Here is a 21,581-nt window from a genome sequence, read left to right on the forward strand (position 1 = left end):
GACCTCACCCATCGCGTGCACTGTCTACTTTTAAAAACTCTAAAAATTCATAACACGAGAAGTACTCACCTGACTCAGGTGACCTTGGCATCAAACTTTATTTAAAAGTATGTGTTATTTTTTATAAATTGGTGTCTGATGTCTATATTGAGTGTGTCTCTCACTTACTGCATGATTATGTGCCTTACATGCTTAGCACTACCCTCTGATATGCCTAACTGCTCGACTACACTACTCAAAAAGAGAGCATTTGAGATGTAATTTGTGCTCCCGTGATACCTCTGAGGATTGCTTGTACTCTGAACAATGTACCTCATTTTGGTCCACTATATAAAGATCCAGCTTCCTACAATCTTTATATAGGCTGTTTGCTTTCCAGCCTATACACCTCAGTGGGGTTCTGGCATACACAGAGTGGCCCTCAGAAAGATGGTCCTCCTCCCCTCTGTCAGTATACCCTTCAAAATTCTTCCTCTGATATCCCTAGATCCATGTTTTTAGCCCTTTACAGTCATCTGGTCTTAATGGTTTGGGCGTGGAGAAGGAACAGAAATAAACTTGAATTCCTGAAACTGGACACCAACAAGTTTCCAGGGCGGTGTGGGCCTTCTGGACCTCAAACTGTTCAACATGGCCAGAGAGCTACAACATGCAGCGCTGTGAGTGGCAATAGGGAGAAACGTCTAGTTGAGGAGAGCGATCTCCCCAGCCATCTGATGACAGGGCAAGACGTCTCGAAGAAGACTCTGTACATAGTGAGGCAGGTGGCCAAGGTTTGGGAGATGGTAGTTAAATGTGTTCTGAGGAGGTTCCCTTACGCAAAGTTTAATCCACTCTGGTGGCTATGACCCCTCCACAATATGCATACACTAATGGACGACAGGCAGGGGCCAATATATGGGAGACCTATATCAGAATGCGGTGTTCCTTACGATGGCTGAGGCCACCAACATGTTTCAGATGTTGCCTGGCCAGTTCCTGCAGTATGCTAAGGTATCCTGCAAGCCCGAGAAATATGGATGGATTTCTGGGCTGAACCAGAGTCTCATGTGCTCACCATGATACTGGGCATAGGACCTGACAGGAGCCTGATAGCACGCTTATACGCAGCACTGAAAGGTGATAGACAAGTGGAAATGGAGAGGATCTGTAGAGTGTGGAATGATGTACTAGAAAACTGACTCACGGAGGGGGAGTGGAAACGTGTGCTAGCTCAGGTCCCCAACAAGGTTAAGTAATGCACAGTTTAAACTGACGCAGTTCTTTTACCTGCATCACGCCTATGTCACGCCACAACAACTACACAACATTTTCCAAACTAGATCCAACGGGTGCCCCAGGTGGGGTGGAACCCCGGCACACCTCATAGATGTGGCATGGGACTACCCCAGACTGGGAGAGTTTTGGACGGAGGTGGTAGACAGCCGGCAGGGGGTGATGAACACCCGATTGGAGAAAGAGAGGCAACACTCCTTGCTAGAACTGTTGACGACTCCTGCTAAGGGGAGGAAGATGAGGTTTTGCTTTGCCTTGCTGGGTCTGGTACTGGTTAGGAGGCATATTGCAATACACTAGGCTAGGCCTATGCCAACCTATCAATGGCTGTGGGACCTCAGGGAGTGGGCAGTGGCTGAGGAATGCAGGGTGAAAAAGGTGAGACTGGATGAACATGCAAAGCGTGACTTAAAGCTCTCTGGAGAAATGCGGGACAGCGTGACAGCGGATGATCAGGGAGTCGATGCAGATCGGGGGTCCTCTGAAACGAGTGGGGATGCATCTGGTGGGGCAGAGAACTGTGAAGGCAAGAGAGTGCGTCTGTCGGCAGAGGGCAGTGCATGTGCGGCAGGTGGTGTCAGGGGAGGGGGGTTGTATCTGCTGCGTGTGGGGTCTGAATGATGCAGGGGTCTGAGTGTAGGGGGCTGTATCTGGGCCCCACCCCTTCCTCTTGTGATTGTCTTGTAGGCTTATTGAACCCTGGAAAGTAACATGACTTACACCAATGTAACCTTGCTGCAGTTATACCGTTGGCACGTTTTTGCCATCAACGTTTGTAAACTGTAAAAACTTTAATTAAAACAAGTTTTAACATGTTCAAAGGTGGAGCAAAAGCACTTTACTAACATTTACCAGGGTTAATGTGCACAGAATTATAAACCCAGCAAAAATACAGAGACAAGTAAAAGTTGAAAAATTTTGGGTGACTGTGCTGAAAGGGGGGGATTTCCTACATCTAGTCTGGAAGCACTATAGACAGTTGTGCAACAGAGCTGGAGAAACAACAAGACACTAGCCGTGAGAAGGGATACCACTTAGAACCATGAAATGAACGTTCAGTTAGCATTCAAAACAAATAATCCCCAAAAGGTGAATCAATTCCAAGCAGTGAAACTAATTATGCAATCCCAAAGGTTTAAATTATTTTATTTGTGTAACTCAGATGCAAATTCTTATTTCAAGATGACGGCACACAGTGTTCAGAATAAAAACTTGTCTGACTAAATTTCATCAATATTTTTCTTTTTTTTAGTTATAAACTATGATTTAGAAGATGTCTGTAGCGACCTTCACTATTTTCACAGAAATTAGTGTAAGTAGAATCTCTAAGCACAGTATGAATTGCTTTTACCTTCCACCTTCCTTCCAAACATTTATTTATAAAGCAGCCAACTATATCCAACTAGTTTCTTTTCTCGTCTCAATGCTGTGAATTATTAATTTCAATTCCGCTTTAATTGCAGTAACAGTTTTTTTTATTGTATCCAAACCAGTAACATAGTTGCAGTGCTCTTTCTGGAGAAACAAATTTGATATGTTTTCTAATCTCTATTTAATCTTCAATACTGTGCAGCCAAATATATGTATTACACAAAAATAAACAAAACGTGTTTCCTGATGTTTTCGAACTGGAGACCTGATATGAGCGTAGATATTTAAATGGATAACGGAACAGATATCAACTACTTGATATTATCGACTATACGCAGTCTTTGAAGACGTTAACACTGAAAACCTAGAGACTCATTTTGGAGAAAACATTGCTTTAGAGAGCTTAGGTCCATTGTCTATTGGACCGCTGCAGTCTTCGGAGTATCTGAAGTTGATTGTGGCTGAGTCTTTAAAAAGATCATTGCTCCACATGTAATACTCCCAAGTATTTGTTTGACAAGAAATCCAATGAAGGGATATTGCAGATGGCTCGATGGATGTTCATCATAGATATCTCTTTCGGAGACCTGCACAGATAAATCATAGAGCAAGTTTGAGGTGAAAGCACCACCAAGCAGAGGTGATACTATTAATGCAAAAAAATCAAGTCAAGCAAATCCAAGAAGATTTTACAAATATTCTTTAATATGCACTGAGTCGAGGTGACGCCACCTCGATACCCATACATTTTCTAAATAAATGCAAAATGTGAATATCATAGTACCACTGTTTAAGGCACTGGTTAAGGTAAATAAAACTGCAGTAGATTTAGCGGTTTATTTTTGGTTTTCATTGTTTTACTGGTTCTCCAGTAAATCACTTTTCTGGTAGAGCCTACTCTAAGCATAATCTATTGCTCAACTCCTACCCAGCAGCATAAGATTGTGCAAGAATGAAAACGCCTAATGTGCTTTACTTTTGTTCGAAACCCCACAGGAGCCACATATACCTACACGGGAATTACACCGCAGCTCCCTAGAGTTTTCAGGTATTAACTAGGCATTTCTGTTGTATTACTGTCCATAGCTTGTTCTCCATAGAACCCTCTGTACCACCTAAAGTCCAGGTAGCTCATGAGAACAGTAGCTCACTGAGAACTAGGTACAACCTGTTCATTGTGACAAACACCAAAGGCATACATAATTTAGCAAGACCAAATTAAATGATTCTATCCCCTCAAAATATACCCATACCATGTAAAGTTATATTGTGCATTCGACAAGCATTAAGTTTGTGTATGTTTCTATCGTACAGCACAATATACACAACCGGATGCATTAACTGAATGCCTCAGTTGTGGAACTAGCATACTATATGGATTCACACAGGATCAAAGTAAATGACCTACGCCACTTGGCAGAAACTTTGATGACATTTTATGACACACCTCTTAGTTTAATAACATGGTGGCATTGAGAACTAAACCTGTTTCTGCACTTGGGGAAGGTGGTGTCTCTAGGAAAGTAGCATCTTTCTGACTAAGTTACCGCCACTTTTTGCCTGGTGTCAGTGTGTTTAGACTGTAGTACACTGGGTTCCTGCTAACCAGGTCCCAGTGTCAGTGCTATGTCCCTAAATTTTGTTGTAAGGTAACTTTTACTCTCTACAATAGGCATACTGGTGCACCAATTTAAGTCCCTAATGTACAAGTTACTTACCTTCGGTAACAAAATATCTGGTAGAGAGACATATTCTAGTTGCAGATTCCTTAACTTAGATTCCTTATCTTAGAATTTTCCCGCAGGCGTCAGACTGGATCTGGAAATATTTCTTCAAGCAATACCCTTGTGCGTCTTTAGGTGGCGTCGGTCAACTCCACGGGCGTCGTAGTCGCCGGGATGACGTCAGGATTAGTATATAGACACCAACCTTGCGCAGTGACGTCAGTTTCTTTTAACGACTTTCCACAGCAAAGCGCAGAGCCGCTAAGAACACTGAGATTGGTGCAGCAGAGCTAAGGACCTGAAAGGGGGAATCCCTGTCCTTAGAAATCAGTTCGCAAGCGGGGAGGATGGGTGGGAGGTAAGGAATCTGCAACTAGAATATGTCTCTACCAGATATTTAGTTTCCGAAGGTAAGTAACTTGTACACCTGATAGAGACTTCTAGTTGCAGATTCCTTACCTTAGAACAGATACCCAAGCAATGCCATCCTCGGTGGTGGGCTGCAAACCAAGATCATACTAGAGAGTCCTGTAGGACTGAACAACCAAAATAGCTGTCTCGACGGACCTGACTGTCCAGGCACTAGTGCTTAGCAAACATGTGCAGGGACACCCACGTAGCCGCCTGGCCGATATCCAGGACAGGAACTCCGCGTGCTAATGCAGTGGAAGCAGCAGTTGCTCTGGTGGAATGAGCACGCAAGCCTTTAGGAGGTTGCTTCTTGGCCAAAGCGTAGCACATCTTGATGCAAAGAAGCACCCATCGAGAGATGGTATGCTTTTGCACCACCTTACCTTTTGTCACACCCACAATGCCCAACAAAGAGTTGATCGTCCGCCCGGAGATCTTTAGTACGACTGAGGTAGAACGCCAACGCTCTTTTTGGGTCCAGACGGTGGAGTCTCAACTCCTCACGGGAAGGATGTGGGGGTGCGTAGAAAGTAGGCAAAATGATTGACTGGCCTACATGAAAGGGGGTAACCACCTTAGGAAGGAAGGAAGCCCTAGTGCGAAACACGACTTTGTCAGGGTGCACAGACAAGTATGGAGGCTTTGAGGAAAGGGCCTGTAGCTCACTCACCCTGTGAGCAGAGGTGATAGTGACCAGAAAGACAGTTTTGAAGGTGAGGAGCCGCAAGGGACAATTATGCATTGGCTCAAAGGGGGTACACGTCAAATAAGTAAGTACAAGATTAATGTCCCACTGAGGCATGATAAATGGAGTGGGAGGAAATAAATGGGTGAGCCCTTTTAGGAATCTACTTACAATAGGAGATTTAAAGAGTGAGGGCTGATCCGGTAGCCTAAGAAAGGCCGAAATGGCAGATAAATACCCTTTAAGGGTGCCCAAAGCAGAGCCCTGCTGGGCTAAAGAAAGAATGAACAGAAGAACCTTGGATAGAGGGGCAGAAAGGGGATCAACAGATTTGTTGGTACACCATGCCACAAATTTATTCCAACAACAGGCGTATACTGTTTTAGTTGATGGACGCCTGGCTACCAAGATAACATTGCAGACTTTAGGTGGAAGGCCAAAAGCCGTGCCAGGTGGCCACTTGATTCTGCCATCTTGGAAATAAGATAAGCAGAGGCTCCTGGGAGCATCTGACTGGTTGGTCCAGCTGGGTGACGTCCCTGACCCTCTCTGAGAGGTGGGTCAATGCAGTTAGTGTCCAACCCCCTTCCTCTGTAACTTAAGGGCTCCCCCAAGGCTGCGAGCCCAGATTTGTCTGCAAGACTTCAGGAACCATATGCAAGTCTCCTCTGCAAGACAGTTCTGCAACCTGGACACTGGACCCGCTACTGTTCTTCGCTGGAACCAGAAGCAAGACTAACCAGTAGGATGGCTCCTACTGCAACTTTGTTTCCAAGTTCTGCAAAGACTTCTACAGCCCTGTAGCCGTGCATCCTCCAGAGTCACTTAGAATCTGCCTTCACTTAGGAAAGCAAGAAGAAATCTCCCTTGGAGTGAAGGAGTCACTCACCTGCATCCGCAGGCACCTCAACGATAACGACTGGCTTGTGGACCCTGCTGTTTCACAGACTCTCCAAGGCTCTGCAACACAAGTGGTGATTCTGTGGCTCTCCAGAGATCTGACAGTATCTTCCTTGCAAATGGGAAATTTGTGGTCCTTCGCTGGAACTGCTTGGCTGGAACCACTGTGCACTGCGTCTGCTTGTCACTGACAAGGCTTTTTGGCTCTTCAGTCCAAAGACCTCCTAGCTCCAAGAAGCCCCGGCCTCCAGCACTCTCCAGCTCCAAGAATGACATCTTCTCTGCAACTCCTGTGAGGTGGGCATCCCTCTTTACTGTGCTGCTGAGGCCTCATGTGACTGCTGCCAGAGGGCTCAAACGATTCCTACTGGCTCTCCTGCTTGCGGAAGACTGGCCTTGACCTACCTGACAAGTTTGGGATATCTGGACCTTGCTGGTCCCCAAAAATCCTGCCAACTCCATACAAAGCTTTTTTGCATTTGCCAAGGCTTGTTGGTGATCCTGTTGACCACTGACCCCTTTGCAGTGTGATAACCGCCGTGGGACAGCTCATGGACTACTCCTGGAATCCTCCTGCACCACCTGGACTCCCATAGCTGCACTTCTTCGTTCACCGTCCTTCAGGAAGCATCACAGAGAAGGGTGGACATTGCCCTTCTGCACCATCTGGGCACCTCTGGGTGGTCTGCACTCTGTCCCCGCTCTCCTTAGGTCCTCTTCTTCTAGAAACCATGCCTGGGTTCCACAGACCTGGTCCACGAGTCGCTACAGCACCTGGACAACTGAGGTCCCTATTGACTTCAGCAGGAAGTTCCAATACAACTTCAACCCTAAGTACGTGGGCTCCCTGGTGTTGGGACTCCACTGTTCTGGGTGTCCACACGTGGGGCACTATCCAACCTTCCTTGACCCAACAGGTTTCCTCGGGGTCCTCTGGGAAGGGTCCTAAAACGTGAAAACTCCAACCCAGACTTCCCCATGTTAGGCTATGGACACTGACCCAAGATTTCTACTCTGCACACGGTGCCTGGGTACTCCTACCTACTTACCTTTGGGTTTTTAGTACTTCCCCAGTCCTAAGGGTCCTTAGGTGGTAGAGTGGGTTGGGAGTGATTTTCATATTCATTTTTTTTTAGTATATGTTTTGTGCCACCCCCAATAGGAGCCCATGTTATTTTATGCCATTACATACCTGCTGCTAAGTATATTTTTGGTATGTCCATATCTTCAGGCAGTAGATATACCAAAGTTAGTCCAAGAGTGTGTGCTATAAAAAATATTACATATTTTTGTAACACTGGTGTGGTTCTTTCCTGTATGTACTTCACTGACTTACCTGTGTGGTATCTGCAACTATTTTACACCCTCCTGCATGAGCCATAGCTGCTCTCCACATCTACCCCAATGAGAGCTCTGGTTAGCTAGCACTGCCCACATTATCACTAAGGGTTGCCTGGTCTCAGTACAGGGTGCCTCACCCAAACTGGAGACCTTAACTGTCTTAACAAAAAGAATGCCTTAAGTGCACCTGCAGTAAATGCAGTGATAAGTCTCCAGAGGGGATTCCAAGTAGGCCCTGAGCATGTCAGTGAGCCTACTGAGGCAACTTTAGTCTCAGAGGGTGAGGTGGATATAGCTGCCCTGTAATCTGGCGGTATACAGACAAAAGTCTCAAACTGGATTCAATTTGAAGCACCGAGAGACACTGGTGGCTGTGTCACCATGGTGACTGAGCAAATGGAGTCCTCAGAACAGTATCTGACTGGTGAGATATACACAGTCCTCAAGGCTGATAATCAGGCTAAGTTCCATCCTGTGGCGATGGTATCCTTAGAATGGGGAGGCATTACTGTCCAGAAGAAGGTGGTGGTATTTCCTGCAATCCCTGTGCAATGTCTGCTAGGAAATTATCTGGAATCCTCCCCATGGATTGAAGTAGAAAGAAAAACCCATGCAGCTATGCTCGGTATCACTGAATGGGTCTATGTAAAAACAAGAGCGCAAGGCCCAGGGTGAAAAAGTCGGAGTCCAGAATAATGGCCCAACCTACCAAGAGAAAAGGCAAAAAAGTCTGGGTAGGCATCTTCCCTGCTGACACCAGAATATGTCTCCTCCCCTCTGGTGGAAGACCTGACAGTCCCAGAGGGAACTGAGCCTCAGGAAGTTGGGCCTTACACAGCAGATCTGCTAGAACCAGGGAAACCCTCTAGGGAGGATCTGTGTCAGGGATAGAGGAACTGTCCCACTCTTGAAGGCCTGAGACAGCAAGCTGCTGATCGGGAAAAGGAAGATATCAGTGGCTCTCACAGGACCTATCGAGAGGAAGGACTCCTATTCACTGAGGCCAGAGACCCCAAAGCTGGTGTCAGTATAGAAGTGGTAGTGCTTCAGCAGTTAAGAGTTTCTTCTCACTTTGGCCCCTGATATCTCCCTAGCTAGAGAACTTGGCCAGCCAAAAAATGGAGTAGGTTGGAAACCACTTCTACTGTCCAGGCATGCTCCAAAGGGGCAAGGACTTTTGTAGCTCCTGTGCCTCTTGTCAAGCCAGTGGCAAGAAAGGTGGCCACCCAAACTCCCCCTTATTATTGCACTTCCAGTGCCAGTGTTTCTCTCAAAAAGGGTAGGAATTGACACTGTTGGTCCCCTTGACAATCCAACAGCATCAGGGAACAGATGTATACTGGTTGTAGTGGATCGTGCAACCAGGTACTCTGAAGTAATTCCTCTGAGGACTACTACTGCCCCTGCAGTAGCTAGAGCCCTCAATGGTGTGCTCACCAGAGTGGGCTTTCCAAAAGAGGTGGTGTCAGACAGAGGTACCAACTTCATGTCTGGCTACCTTATAACACATGTGGGCTGAGTGTGGTATGACCTATTAGTTCAGTACCCCTTATCACCCACAAACCAATGGCCTTGTGGAGAGATTTAACAATGCATTGGAAGGTATGATTGGTGGGTTTACTGAAAAACTCAGAAGGCAACGGGATGTCTTATTCCATGCCTGCTTTTTGCGTACAGGAAAATGCCACAGAAGGCAGTAGAGTTTCCCCCTTTGAGCTTCTGTTTGGGCATCCTGTAAGGGGACCACTTTGTCTTGTGAAGGAGTGATGGGAGAGACCTCTCAGAGAGCCTAGGCAGGACATAGTGGACTATATGCTTGGACTTCGTTCCATGATGGTGGAGTACATGGAAAACACTTAAAAAAAATCTTGAGGCCAGCCAAGAGCTCCAGAAACTCTGGTATGACCGGAAAGCTACACTGGCGGAGTTCCAACTAGGGCAGAAGGTATGGCTGTTGGACCACGGGGCCCTAGGGCCCTCCAAGACAAGTGGAGTGGATGCTACCCCATTCTAGAAACAAAAGGGCAGCAGCTCCAAAAGGGTTATCCATGTAAACTGCCTGAGACCCTATTATGACAGAGTTGAGATGACCATGCTTATGGTCACTGATGAGGGAAAGGAAGCAGAGAGTGGACCTCTCTCCGACGTGATCTCTCGAGCAATCCAAAAGATGGCTCAGTAGAGGGAGTGGTCTTTTCAAACACCATCACTGAGCAAACAGCAGGTCTTGCAGCAGTATGCTGTACCTTTCTCATTGACCCCTGGTCAGACTACCTGGTGCACACGTGATGTGGACACTGGGGTCAGCTTACCTGCTAAAAACAAAACTTACAGACAGTCTGACCATGTTAAAGAAAGCATCAAAGCTGAGGTCAGCAAGATGCTGGAACCATTGAGCACCCTGAAAGTTCCTGGGCCAGCCCCGTGGTTATAGTCTCCAAGCCTCATTCTCAGGGTGGAAATAAATAAATGAGGTTTTGCGTGGATTACAGGGGTCTCATTGCTGTTACAAAAAAAAAAACTCACATCATTACTAGGGCTGATGAGCTAATTGAAAGGTTAGGGGAAGCCAAATAGTTCAGTACCTTTGATCTCCTATCAGGGTGCTGGCAGATAGGTCTGACCACTGAAGGAAAAATTACATCTTTATTCTCCACTCCTGATGGGTATTAACAGTTCACTGTTATGCCCTTTGGACTAAAGAATGCCCCTGCCACTTTCCAAGAGTAAATGAACAAAGTACTGGCTGGGTTATAACACATTAGTACAGCATATCTAGATGATATTGCTGTCTTTAGCTGTACCTGGCAGGATCACCAGATCCACCTGGGAAAGGTCCTTGAGGCTCTGAAAAAGGCAGGCCTGACTATCGAGGCAAGCAAGTGCCAGATAGGACAGAGCCAGGTTGTATACTTGGGCTACCTTGTAGGTGTAGGCCAAGTTCAACCATGGCAAGCCAAGATCCAGACAATTCTGAATTGTTTAGCTCCAACAACCCAGACTCATATCAGGGCATTCCTTGGCTTAACCGGGTATTACAGGAGGTTTGTGACGGGGGTATGGCTCCACTGTGGCCCCTCTCCCACAACTGACCTGCAAGAAAAGGCCAAAAAAGGTAAACTGGACGGTGAGCTGTCAAAAGGCCTTTGACACTATGAAAGAAGCAATGTGCTCAGCACCTGTTCTAAAAGCTACAGATTACACCAATCAGTTCATGGTGCAGACAGATGTCTCCGATCATGGGATAGAAGCAGTCCTGTCCCAGATCAATGATGAAGGCCATGACCAACCTCTTGCTTCCATTAGCAGGAGGTTACTCTCCAGAGAGCAGCATTGGAGCGCCATTGAGAGGGAAGCCTTCGCTGTGGTTTGGTCCCTGAAGAATCTGAGACCATACTTGTTTGGCTCTCACTTCCTTGTTCAAACTGCCCACAGGCCTCTCAGATGGCTCATACAGATGAAAGGTGAAAATCCCAAACTGTTAAGGTGGTCCATCTCCCTACAGGGAATGGATTTCATAGTGGAACAGGGACGTGGGACTGAACATGCCAATGTAGATAGACTTTCCTGGTTCTTCCACTTAGGAGATGAAGACTCTCCAGGGGAAGGTTCGTTTCATCCTCTTTCGTTTGGGAGGGGGTCATGTAGGAAAGCACCCTTTTTGACATTCTTAGCCTCCACTTTTTGCCTGGTTTCTGATGTGGCCTTGACTGTTAGTGTACTAGGTCCCTGCTAACCAGGTTCCCAGTGCCAGATCTCTTTCCCCAAAACTGCAGTTGTTTTTCACAATAGGCAAACTCTTTAGTTATCACTGTACGTCCCTAGTAAATGGTACCCCTGGTACTTAGGGTCTGGGGTACTAAGGAAGATCTATGAGGGCTGCAGCATCAACTGCGCCACCCACACGGACCCCTCAGCCAACTCACAGAGTGCTGCCATTGCAGACTGCATGTGTTAGTACAGGCTAAATTGAGAACATGACCTCTCACACCCCGTGTGCCAGGTACCCTATCTGCATGTGCCAGGTGAAAGTCACACCTAGAGCTGGGTGCATCCTGGCACAAATGTGGGCATATATGCATGAGCAGTTATGTCCCTGCTATGTCTCTGTCAATTCTGAGACATATTAAGTGCACCGAGAAGCCCTTTTAAATGCATATGCTGGACACTGGTCATTATGGGTTCCCCAGCTACATGATCCCTTCTCTGAATCCTAGGATGTTTGGTATCAAACATCTCAGAACAATAAATCCAGTGATGGATTTATTTAACAAATGCACTCAGAGGACACCTTAGAAGTGCCTCCTGAAAACCTAGTGTGCTGACTGGCTGGTCCTGACAAGGACAGCCACCACAGACACATTTTTGGCCTCCCAGGGGAGAGCCAGCACTCTTGAGAGCTTGAGACAAAGGCCTGCTCTGGACAGAGGTGTTACCTCCTCTCTCAGGCAGGATGGACATTCCAGGACTGAGAGCATTAAAGGCATTGCTGTGTTTGTAATGCGAACCAGATCTCTCCAGATGCTGCCTGCCCTGACCCCACTTTTGGAAACAGCACAGGTGGGAAAATTAGTTTGTCAGATTAAATGTGCCCACTTCATGCCAGTCCCACTCCTAAGGTGGACGAGCTGAAGTGGACAATACTTTAACTTCCTTCATCTTGTTTGAAAGGAATTGGGCCACTAGGGTTAGGGTTATGCCCACTTCACAGCAGAAGTAGTCATAAGAAGGGTGTAGTCACCCTATAGGTGGTAAAGCCCATTGGCTACCATCTGGCACTCCCTGTAACAACCCTAAATTCAGTATTTAGGTGGCATCCCTGAATCCTAGAACTCAGATTTTGATAACGTAAGAAGATCCAGACAAAGAAGAGTTGCATCTGCAAAAGAGGAAAAGAAGAAGCAGCTGACTTGGACCCAGCCCCTCTGGCCTGTCTGCTGACCTTGAAGGATTCTGCACAAGAAGCCAACTTCTCCAGCCTTCAATAAAGACTCACGTCTGCCGTGGGGCACCAGACTTGCCCTGCAATAAGAAACTCCAAAGAAAAAAGACTGCAGCTAATGGAACCCCGAACACACGTGTAGGAAACTGGCTCTGTATATACTATCTCAAAATGAGAGATTGTGTGCAGAGTCCAGGGGTTCTTCAAGAGGCTTAACAGAGGCGTTAACAATAATGCTCTATTTGTGATAGTGTGTTCGAGCAGTTAGGTTTATCAGAGGGTAGTGTTAAGTATTTGTTGTACACACACAGGCAATAAATGAAAACACACACTCAATGACTTAACTCCAGGCCAATAGGTTTTTAAAAGAACCACACAGTGTTACAAAAATAAAGGTACTTTACTATAGTAACACAAATACTAAAGTACTGTATATGCAATACTCTACTAGCAGGTTAGTAAACACAATCATCTATACACCTTAGTAATCAGTAATCAGAAATGGGCATACAAAGCAATAGAAAACAGTGAAATGACAGTAAACAATCGAGACCATGTGGGGAGACCAAACCATATGCTACAAAAATGTAATGCGAAAGGCAGACGCACACCCAGGTGAGTGGAATCTGTAGAGGGGAGCTGGAGGAACTAGGAACCCCCAAAGGTAAGTACCAGAGTGCCTCCCAACGACCAGGAGAGAAGAGGTAAGTACCTGGCTTTTCCCAAACCCACAGAGAAACTTTGTAAAAGGACGGTGCAAGACCCAAGCAAGACTGGAAGAAACAGAAGATGGATCCTGACAGGAGAGGACCTGCAAATGAAGGGGATCAAGTCCAGCTCCAGTTGGAGCGTCCGAGTGGAGCGGGAGCCACTACCCACCCTTCTCTAGGTGCAGGACACAGTTGATGGTGGAGACCAGGATTTGGCTATGCAGCAGAGGAGCAGTGGAAGAGTTCCAGAAGTGATGCAGTCAACGTCCCATGTCGGAAGAAGAGTTGCAGTCCATCAGGTGTGTGGAAAACCACCAGCAAGCCTTGGCTTTGGCAAGAGTTGCAGAAGAGTTGCACTCAGCACACTTGGAAATGTGTCCCAGGTCGCTGGAGCAGCAGGCAGGGGACTACGCGTTGCTGAGTAGAGTGCTGGAGGACAGGGCTACATGAAGCCTGAAAATCCCTTGGAAGAAGAGCCAACAAACCTTGGTAGCTGCAAGAGTCGCAGAGCACAGGTGTACTGTTTTGCAAGGAGAGGCAAAGACTTGCCACTTCCCAAATTGGACAGCTGGTAGAGGGAACCGAGGGGACCACTCCAGACCACTACCTGTGTTGCACAATCCATGCAAAGTTACAGGAGAGAGGATTTGGGTTGCGAGTCGATGCAGTTGGCACCTGCAGATGCGGAGGAGTGACTCCTTCACTCCAGGGGAGATTGCTTCTTGGTGCAGAATGAAGACTTCCCACCCTCAGGGGTTTGCACATCGGAGGAAATGTTGCAGTTGCTGGAAGGAACCAGAGAAACAATGTTGCAAAGTGAAGTCATCGCTGGGGCTGAAGATTGTAGGTTCCTGTGAAGTCCAGTTGTAGTTCCAGTGGCCATTACTCTAAGTAAACATTGCAGAGGAGTCCTGCTGGAATCTTACACGTCGAATCTTAAGACCCATCCAGGAGGGAGACCCTAAGTAGCCCTAAAGGGGGGGACTGGTCACCTAGCAGAGTGACCACCTATCAGTACGGGCTGTGGTGTCACCTGCCTGACCTGGCCACTCAGATGCTCCCAGAGGCCTCTGCCCACTTGGATTCAAGATGGCAGAATCAAGGGGCCACCACCCCTGGGATGGTGATGGACAGGGGAGTGGTAAGTCCCCCTTCCATAGTCCAGTCTCGTGCTACAGAAGGGACCGGGGGCCCTGGACCGGTGCAAACCAGTTTATGCAAGGAGGGCACCAATGTGCCCTTCAAAGCATACGAGTGGCTTGGGGAGGCTACCCCTCCCAAGCCATGTAATACCTATTTCCAAAGGGAGAGGGTGTTGCCTCCCTCTCCCAAAGGAGAAGGTTCTGCCTTCCTGGGCTTGAGCTGTTCAAGCAGCAGGAGGGCAGAAACCTGTCTGTAGGATAGCAGCATTGCAGACTGCCCAGGAAAACCCTGCAAACTGATAGGAACAAAGCTGGGGGTCCTCTAAGGAGCATCCAGAATGCATGGAATCATACAACTAACACTGGCAACAGTATTAAGGTATGATTCCAACAAGTTTGATACCAAACATGCCTAGGGTCGGAGTTACCATTATGAAGTGACCTACGTCCAGTACAAGGATAAAACGGCTTACCCGCAGTCACGAAGTCCAGGAAAATGGAGCTGGAGTTCGTGGGGGCACCTCTGCTCAACTGTTGTAACAAATGCAAAGTCATCAGTGCCTTCAAAGATGGCGCTGGCATTGTAGCAACAGAGGAGGCTGAACAGGATATGCTGGTGCCAGGGATGCAGTGACAGAGGCCCAGAAGTATTTTGGGGGACCACAGGTGCATCAGAGGGAGCAGGAATGCAACAGAAGTGGGCTAATATAGCCTGGGTTAAAGCAGCAATCAGTGTGAAGTTATTACCAGGTTCTGAATACTCTAGAAATGGAGCAGATGCTATGGGTCTGTGCAAATCTGGAGTCTAGTTGTGCATCTATCAGGAAAGGTTTTGAAGACGATATTGAGGCGCAAGTTGAGAAACAACCTGCTAACTGGAAGATCTACCTATTGAGCAGAAGTGATGCTGAGAAGTTGAAGAGCCGCTCTTGCGATGTTTTTTGGACAAATTCTTGGAGGACTTGGTATTGTCCTTGGAAGCATCCTGCTTCAAAGACTTGCTCGTTGACGATAAGATTAGTGGGGGACATGGACACCGAGTGACGATGGGCCTAGCGTTCTCCTTAAGCACACACCTTGAAAAGCTTTGCTTCACACACTGTGAAAATAGTTTCAATGATAACACACTTTCGAGTGCTATTCAGGTCACACCCGCTTCCTCCTTGGTCTCTTCAGCCCACAGTCCAGGATCTCTCCTGGTTCTTGGTGGTACCGCCTCTCTATGGGGACTGCAGAAGCAGCATGAATCTAGGTCAAGTGCAGATCAATCACATTTCAATATATGTGCATACAGTGTCAGTTGAGTGTCTTACCACTGAGTGGAATAAGTCCTCCCATTTCAGTCTTGTCTGCCTGTGCCTTTAAGCATGCCAGCACAACTTGAGTGATGGTGCACTGGCTTATTCTCTCCTGCCTTGAGCACTGGGGCCACACTGTGGTGCACCTGCTCCATATCTTTTGGCGGCAGGAGCACCAATCCTAATTTATTGTGGTCCCAACTTGACCAATGGTATGTGTCTTTGGATTTCAGGGCTTGGCACACAGCCCATCCTCTGTAATTGCCCGTTAGTCAGTATCCTTAACCTAGGGCAGGAATGGGACTTACGCAAGGGTCTCAACTTTTTTGTTTGTTAAATGAAGTACAGATTCACTTCTCGGTCTGAGATCGCCTTTGGGTGCATATGGAGACACTCAGTGCATGCACAACTGAGTTATGTCCAGAGACACACCTTGAGCGGGTCTGTTACCTAATTCTTTTTTCTACAGCCACAGCATGGTTTGAAACATGCAGTTTTAGGAGGTTTTATTGTTATCTAGCGCATCTGATTTTGTTTTTAGGAGTCACTGGTAGGCCGCTGAATTTGAGAGTGAACCTTCAGATCCACATCAGAAGGCACGTAAAGAAAAGAACTGATATCAGTGTACAGGAGTAGCGATTATCTGTAGGATCACTCCATCGCTTCCATGGTGGCATGGGTCCACTGTGGAGCAGCACAGTCTGCTGCTTGAAGACCACTGTAAGGTAAGGAATTTCTCCTCTTAAAAGTATCAATCAGAAAGGAATACTACTGTTTTGGCAGCAGTATTTGTATAAAAGAAGCAAATTTCTGACTTGGTTACCCCCACTTTTTGCCTGATGTCAGTGTGTTTAGACTGTAGTACACTGGGATACTGCTAAACCAGACCACAGTGCCTGTGCTCTCCTCTAAATTTGGTTGCTGGTACATTTTACAACCCACAATTGGCATACTGGTGAATCCATACAAGTTCCTGGTATTTGGTACTAAGGTACCCAGGGAACTGGTACACTAGGGGTCTCCCATGGGCTGCAGCATGTATTATGCCGCCCACGGGAGCCCATGCAAACTGTGTCTGCTGGCCTGACATTGCACCCTGCGTGAAATGGTGCATGCATCTTTCAATTCTGTTATAACGCTTGCCTTATGACATGGTCACTGCACTTGGACACTAAGTCACCCTTATGGTAGGTCATTCAGCCCAATTGCAGGGTGCATATCCCTAAGTGTGGGGGTACTCTAGCATGAGCAGAGTACCCCTACAAACCACAGACTCCATTTCCCTGGGCTTTGTAATTGCAGAGAAGCCATCTTAAGGTACGTAACGGCCACTGGTCAACGTGAGTGGTCCAAATATAAAATGGCTTCCCTGACCTAGGCATGTTTGGTATCCGATTTCAGCGCTCGTTGCATGATCTCATGTACTATGGGAGTTCCTTAGAGGATCCCGCAGTTCTGCCTGTACAGCCTTACGGGGTCTGGCTGCCAGCCCATGCTGCTGCTGACCCCAGACACTGTTCTGCCCTCCTGCTGATGAGCCTAACGCTAGCAGCAGAAGGCAGAACAAAGCATTTCTTGCAAGTGGATGTTGTGACCATCTCTCTCTTTGAAATAGGTGTCGCTGGTGTGGGTGGCCTCTAAATGTGCCACCAGACGGATTTGAAGGGCACATTTGGTGCCGTCCTTGCATAATCCGGTTTGCACCAGTTCAGGAACCCCTTGTTCCCACTCTGGCACGTAACCACACAAAGATCAGGGAAGTGACCAACCCCCCGTCAAGCTCTTCCCCTAGGGAGGTGCACAGAGTTCTGCCAGGTGGCGGGTTGTTTCTGCCATATAGGAGACAAGGTAGGTATTGGCCCCTGGGAGCATCTGACTGGTTAGGCCAGGTAGATGACGTCCCTGTCCCTAGATGGGACACCACAGAGAGTGACCGACCCCCTTTTAGGGTTACTTAATGGCTCCTCCGAGGGTGGGTCCTCAGATTTGTCATGCAAGACTCTACAAGGAACTCTCTGCAAGACATCTTCTGCTCCTGGTCTATGGAACTGCTGATGGTCAGCTTTTGGAACTGAAACAAGACTGTATCCAGTTTGGAGGGCTCCCACTGCAGTATTGTTTACCCAGCTCCTGCAAGGTTTCTGCAACATCTGTAGCTATGCATCCTCCAGGGTCACAAGGACTCTGTGTGCATCCTAGAAGCAAGAAGGAATCTCCTGGGGAGTGAAGGAGTCACTCCCCTGCATCAGCATGCACCCGTAGACGACAACGACAACTGGTGGATCCTGCTGTCCCACGGATATCGAAAGGCTCTGCAACACAGGTGGTGGTTCTGTGGTCCCCTCCGGGTCCCTCTTGTCTTCTGACCAACTTGGGAAATGGTGGGCCCCTGCTGCAGCCACTGAACGGGCCCCCTTTGCACCACGACTGTTGCTCTTGCCAAGGCTTGTTGACTCTTACTCCAGGAGATCTTCAGGTTCCAAGAAGCCCCCGCCTCCAGCAGTCTGCAACTCCAAGTTCAACATCCACTCTGCAGCTCCTGCGACGTGGGACTACTTTTCTGTTGTGCTGCTTAGGGCTCCCTGGAACTTCCTGTACCTGCTGCCTGTGGGTTTCTAGTGGGGGTTCCTCCGACTTTGGCTAGCTTTCCTTCCAGCTGAATGCCTGCCGTGACCCCCAAGAGTTGAGTCACTAGGAACATCTGAATCTACCAAAATCTACAATCTTCCTAGCAACAACTATTTGCGTTTGCCAAGGCTTGCTGGTGGTTCAGCTGGCCACTGACCCCCCAAAATCCATCGACCAACGTGGCACAGCTTGTGGGTGACACCAAGGATCTCCTGCATGCGCAGCTGGACTTCTTCCTTCACTGTCCTGCAGGAACGTCACCTCCAAGAGGGTGGGCATTGCCTCGTACTTACTTCTGGTAATTTTGTACTCTCTCAGCCCCTTGCATCCTAGCACACTTACCTTGGTTGGGCACCTCCATTCTTATACCACTTTCTTAGTATATGGTTTGGCCCTCCTATGGGGCTCTATGCATTCCTATGCTTTTCCTGCTTGTTATTAAGTGTATATTTTGTGTGTAGATATCTCCAAGTGGAGATATACCAATGTTAGTATAATCTTAGTGCTGTAATAAAGAATACTTTACTTTTTGCAACACCTGGTGTCATTCCTTCTTGTGAGCAGTTACTGACTGAATACTGTGGTATTGTAAGTGCTTTACACTCCTGCTTGATAAGCCTGAGCTGCTCTCCATAGCTACCCCTAGAAAGCTTTGGTTATCTAGGCACCAAAACAATATCACCAAGGTTTCCCTGGACTCGGTATAGGGTGCCACACCATGGGTGTACACCATAAACTGAGCCAGTCTCCTACAGTATTCTCCAACTGAATGAGCCTACACTGGTCATGCAAAGGTGCAACCTATTTGTAAAGAATGAGTGATAATCATATGTTACTAGAACAGCAAGGAATTAGTTCCCCACAATCTGGTATGTGTAGCTGAGGAGAAAGGGTAGTATACCTGTGGTACGAAACGGTTTGGTATCCCACAGCCAAGGCTTCCCGGAGGATATCATTCACCAACTGCTCCGTCGCCTGAATTTAGGAAAGAATTGCAAAAAGAAATCATATAAGTGGAGTAAAGATGTATCCCCTTGGATCCTTATTACGAGTTGCCAGTTTATTCTGATGGGTCAGGTAAAGCAAGCACTAGGCACTTTGGAATTATGAGTCGGTTAGAAACACCATTAATAACTTGTATTCCAAAGATAGATTTCAAAAGCTTCAAGCAGGCAGAGTCTACAGGTTGAATACTGTGGAGTAACAAGCAGTAATCAGCATAATACGTTTGAATTCCACACCATTTCCCCCAAAACTCTAAATTCTTGTTATTCCCAAACCCCAGGAATTACCAGGAACCCCGGTAATGGGAAAATTTTGGATGCAGAAACAACAGGAATGATTATGGGCCAATCTTAATGAAGTACCCAGGGTGAACTTAAAAAACGAACACAGTGCTGTTAAGTTTTAGTATTTAAAAAGGGAAGCTTTTTGCTTGTTCTGTCATTTTGTCAGACAAACTAACAAATAGGTTTAAAGAAAAATTACTTTTGGTAACAAACTTTCTCATTGATACTGCATCCACCAGCAGATTCCTTACCTTTGAATATTCACAGGCACAGACTGGATCCGGAAAAACTTTTGTAATAGCTCTTACACGGGGAGATGGTGTCAACCCCATTGCATTGTCAGACATGGAGTAGTAATCACGTCAATAGAGAGAGTCATAAAGCCCTGAAACCAGTGTCCCAACTGTAGTTCTGCTCTGTGTTTGCTGTGACATTTGAGATGTTTTGAGAGAACTGAAACTTCTATATTGGTGCATTTATAACTCATTTTGTAACATATCTAAGAACACAGGGAGGGGCAGTAAGCAATCTGCAGGTAGACAAGAGGATCCACCAGAAAGACTGCTACTGAAGGGAAGTAACAAACAAGTTACTTACCTTTGGTAACACATTATCTGGTAGAGACTACCTAGCTGTAGATCCCTTACCTTTAGAATTTCCAGGCATCAGCTTGGATTCCGGAACTTTTGCTGAGCAATACCCATCGGCGCGCCATTGGGTGGCATTGTATGGATCTATGTGGTGTCGTCGGCGTCACTGGAACTGTCTGTGATGTCACAGTCGCCTATAAAGGCACCATCCAGGCACGCGTACGTCACTTACTTTTCCACAAACTTCCACGCCAGAAGCGCAGACCCATGGAAAGAACTGACAGTTTTGTCTGTGAGAAAAAGCTAGGGCCCTGAAAGGGATGACCCTCAACTCTAGGAAATGAGTCAGCAGAGCCGGGAGGCATGGTTGGGAGTAAGGAATCTGCAGCTAGATAGTCTCTACCAGATAATACGTTACTGAAGTAACTTGTTCATCTTATTAAGACTTCTAGCTGCAGATTACTCACCTTTAGAATAGATACCCAAGCCATAACCTCCTGGCGGGGGTTGCGGATAAATTCTCCTCAAACTAAAAAAGTCCTGCAGGATTGAACAGGCAAAGTGTCCGTCTCTGCAGACCTGGCTGTTCAGGAAGTAGTGTTTGACAAACATGTGTAGAGCCGCCCTCGTTGCAGTCTGACAGGTGTCCAGGACTGGTACACCTCTTGCTAATGCAGTGGTAGTAGCTTTATCCCTGGTGGAATGAGCCCTCAAGCCCTCAGAAGGCCTTTCTTCGCTCCGACATACTCCACAAAGATTTGGCCAGCCACCGGAATTCTTTTTCGTGCGGTCAAGGTTGCACCACAATGCTCTTTATGGGTCCCGTTGATGGAGTCGCTCCTCTTTCCTTAGAGGGATGCTGGGGATCAAGGAAGGTAGGTAGGGTGATAGCTGACCCAGATGAAATGGGGTCACCACCTTACAGAGAAAATAGGCATGAGTGCAAAGCACTACCTTGTCCGGAAACGTGGTGAGATCAGCAAGTTACTTACCCTTTGGTAACGATTTATCTGGTAGAGAAATATTCTAGTTGCAGATTCCTTACCTTAGAATTTCTCCCAGGTGTCAGACTGTATCCGGAGATTTTTCTTTGAGAAGTACCCTTGTGCGCAGTCAGGTGGTGTCGGTCTAATCCGCGTTCGTCATTGGCGCCGTGGTCACGGTGCTGATGTTGGGGGTCAACAATAGGTGCAGCCTCGGAGTGGTGACACATCAGTTTCTTTTAACGACTTTCCATGCTAAATCGCAGATCCATAAAGAACACTGAAAATGGTG

General features: G+C 47.1%; 1 protein-coding gene across 2 annotated transcripts in view; it reads right to left on the reverse strand.

The window, feature by feature from the left end:
* Positions 1-2,405: 2,405 nt before the first annotated feature.
* YEATS2 (YEATS domain containing 2) overlaps positions 2,406-21,581 on the reverse strand; it is a 1,667,962-nt gene continuing 1,648,786 nt past the window's right edge. For both annotated transcript variants that reach the window (XM_069213699.1, XM_069213698.1), the window contains 2 exons: positions 19,329-19,402; positions 2,406-3,233 (listed from right to left, as the gene is read on the reverse strand). In XM_069213699.1, coding sequence (XP_069069800.1) covers positions 3,125-3,233; positions 19,329-19,402 — 183 coding nt within the window. In that variant the 3' untranslated portion in view covers positions 2,406-3,124. The remainder of the gene's footprint in view (positions 3,234-19,328; positions 19,403-21,581) is intronic.

The sequence above is a fragment of the Pleurodeles waltl genome, chromosome 11 (assembly GCF_031143425.1).
Source record: "Pleurodeles waltl isolate 20211129_DDA chromosome 11, aPleWal1.hap1.20221129, whole genome shotgun sequence".
Taxonomy (NCBI): Eukaryota; Metazoa; Chordata; class Amphibia; order Caudata; family Salamandridae; genus Pleurodeles; species Pleurodeles waltl.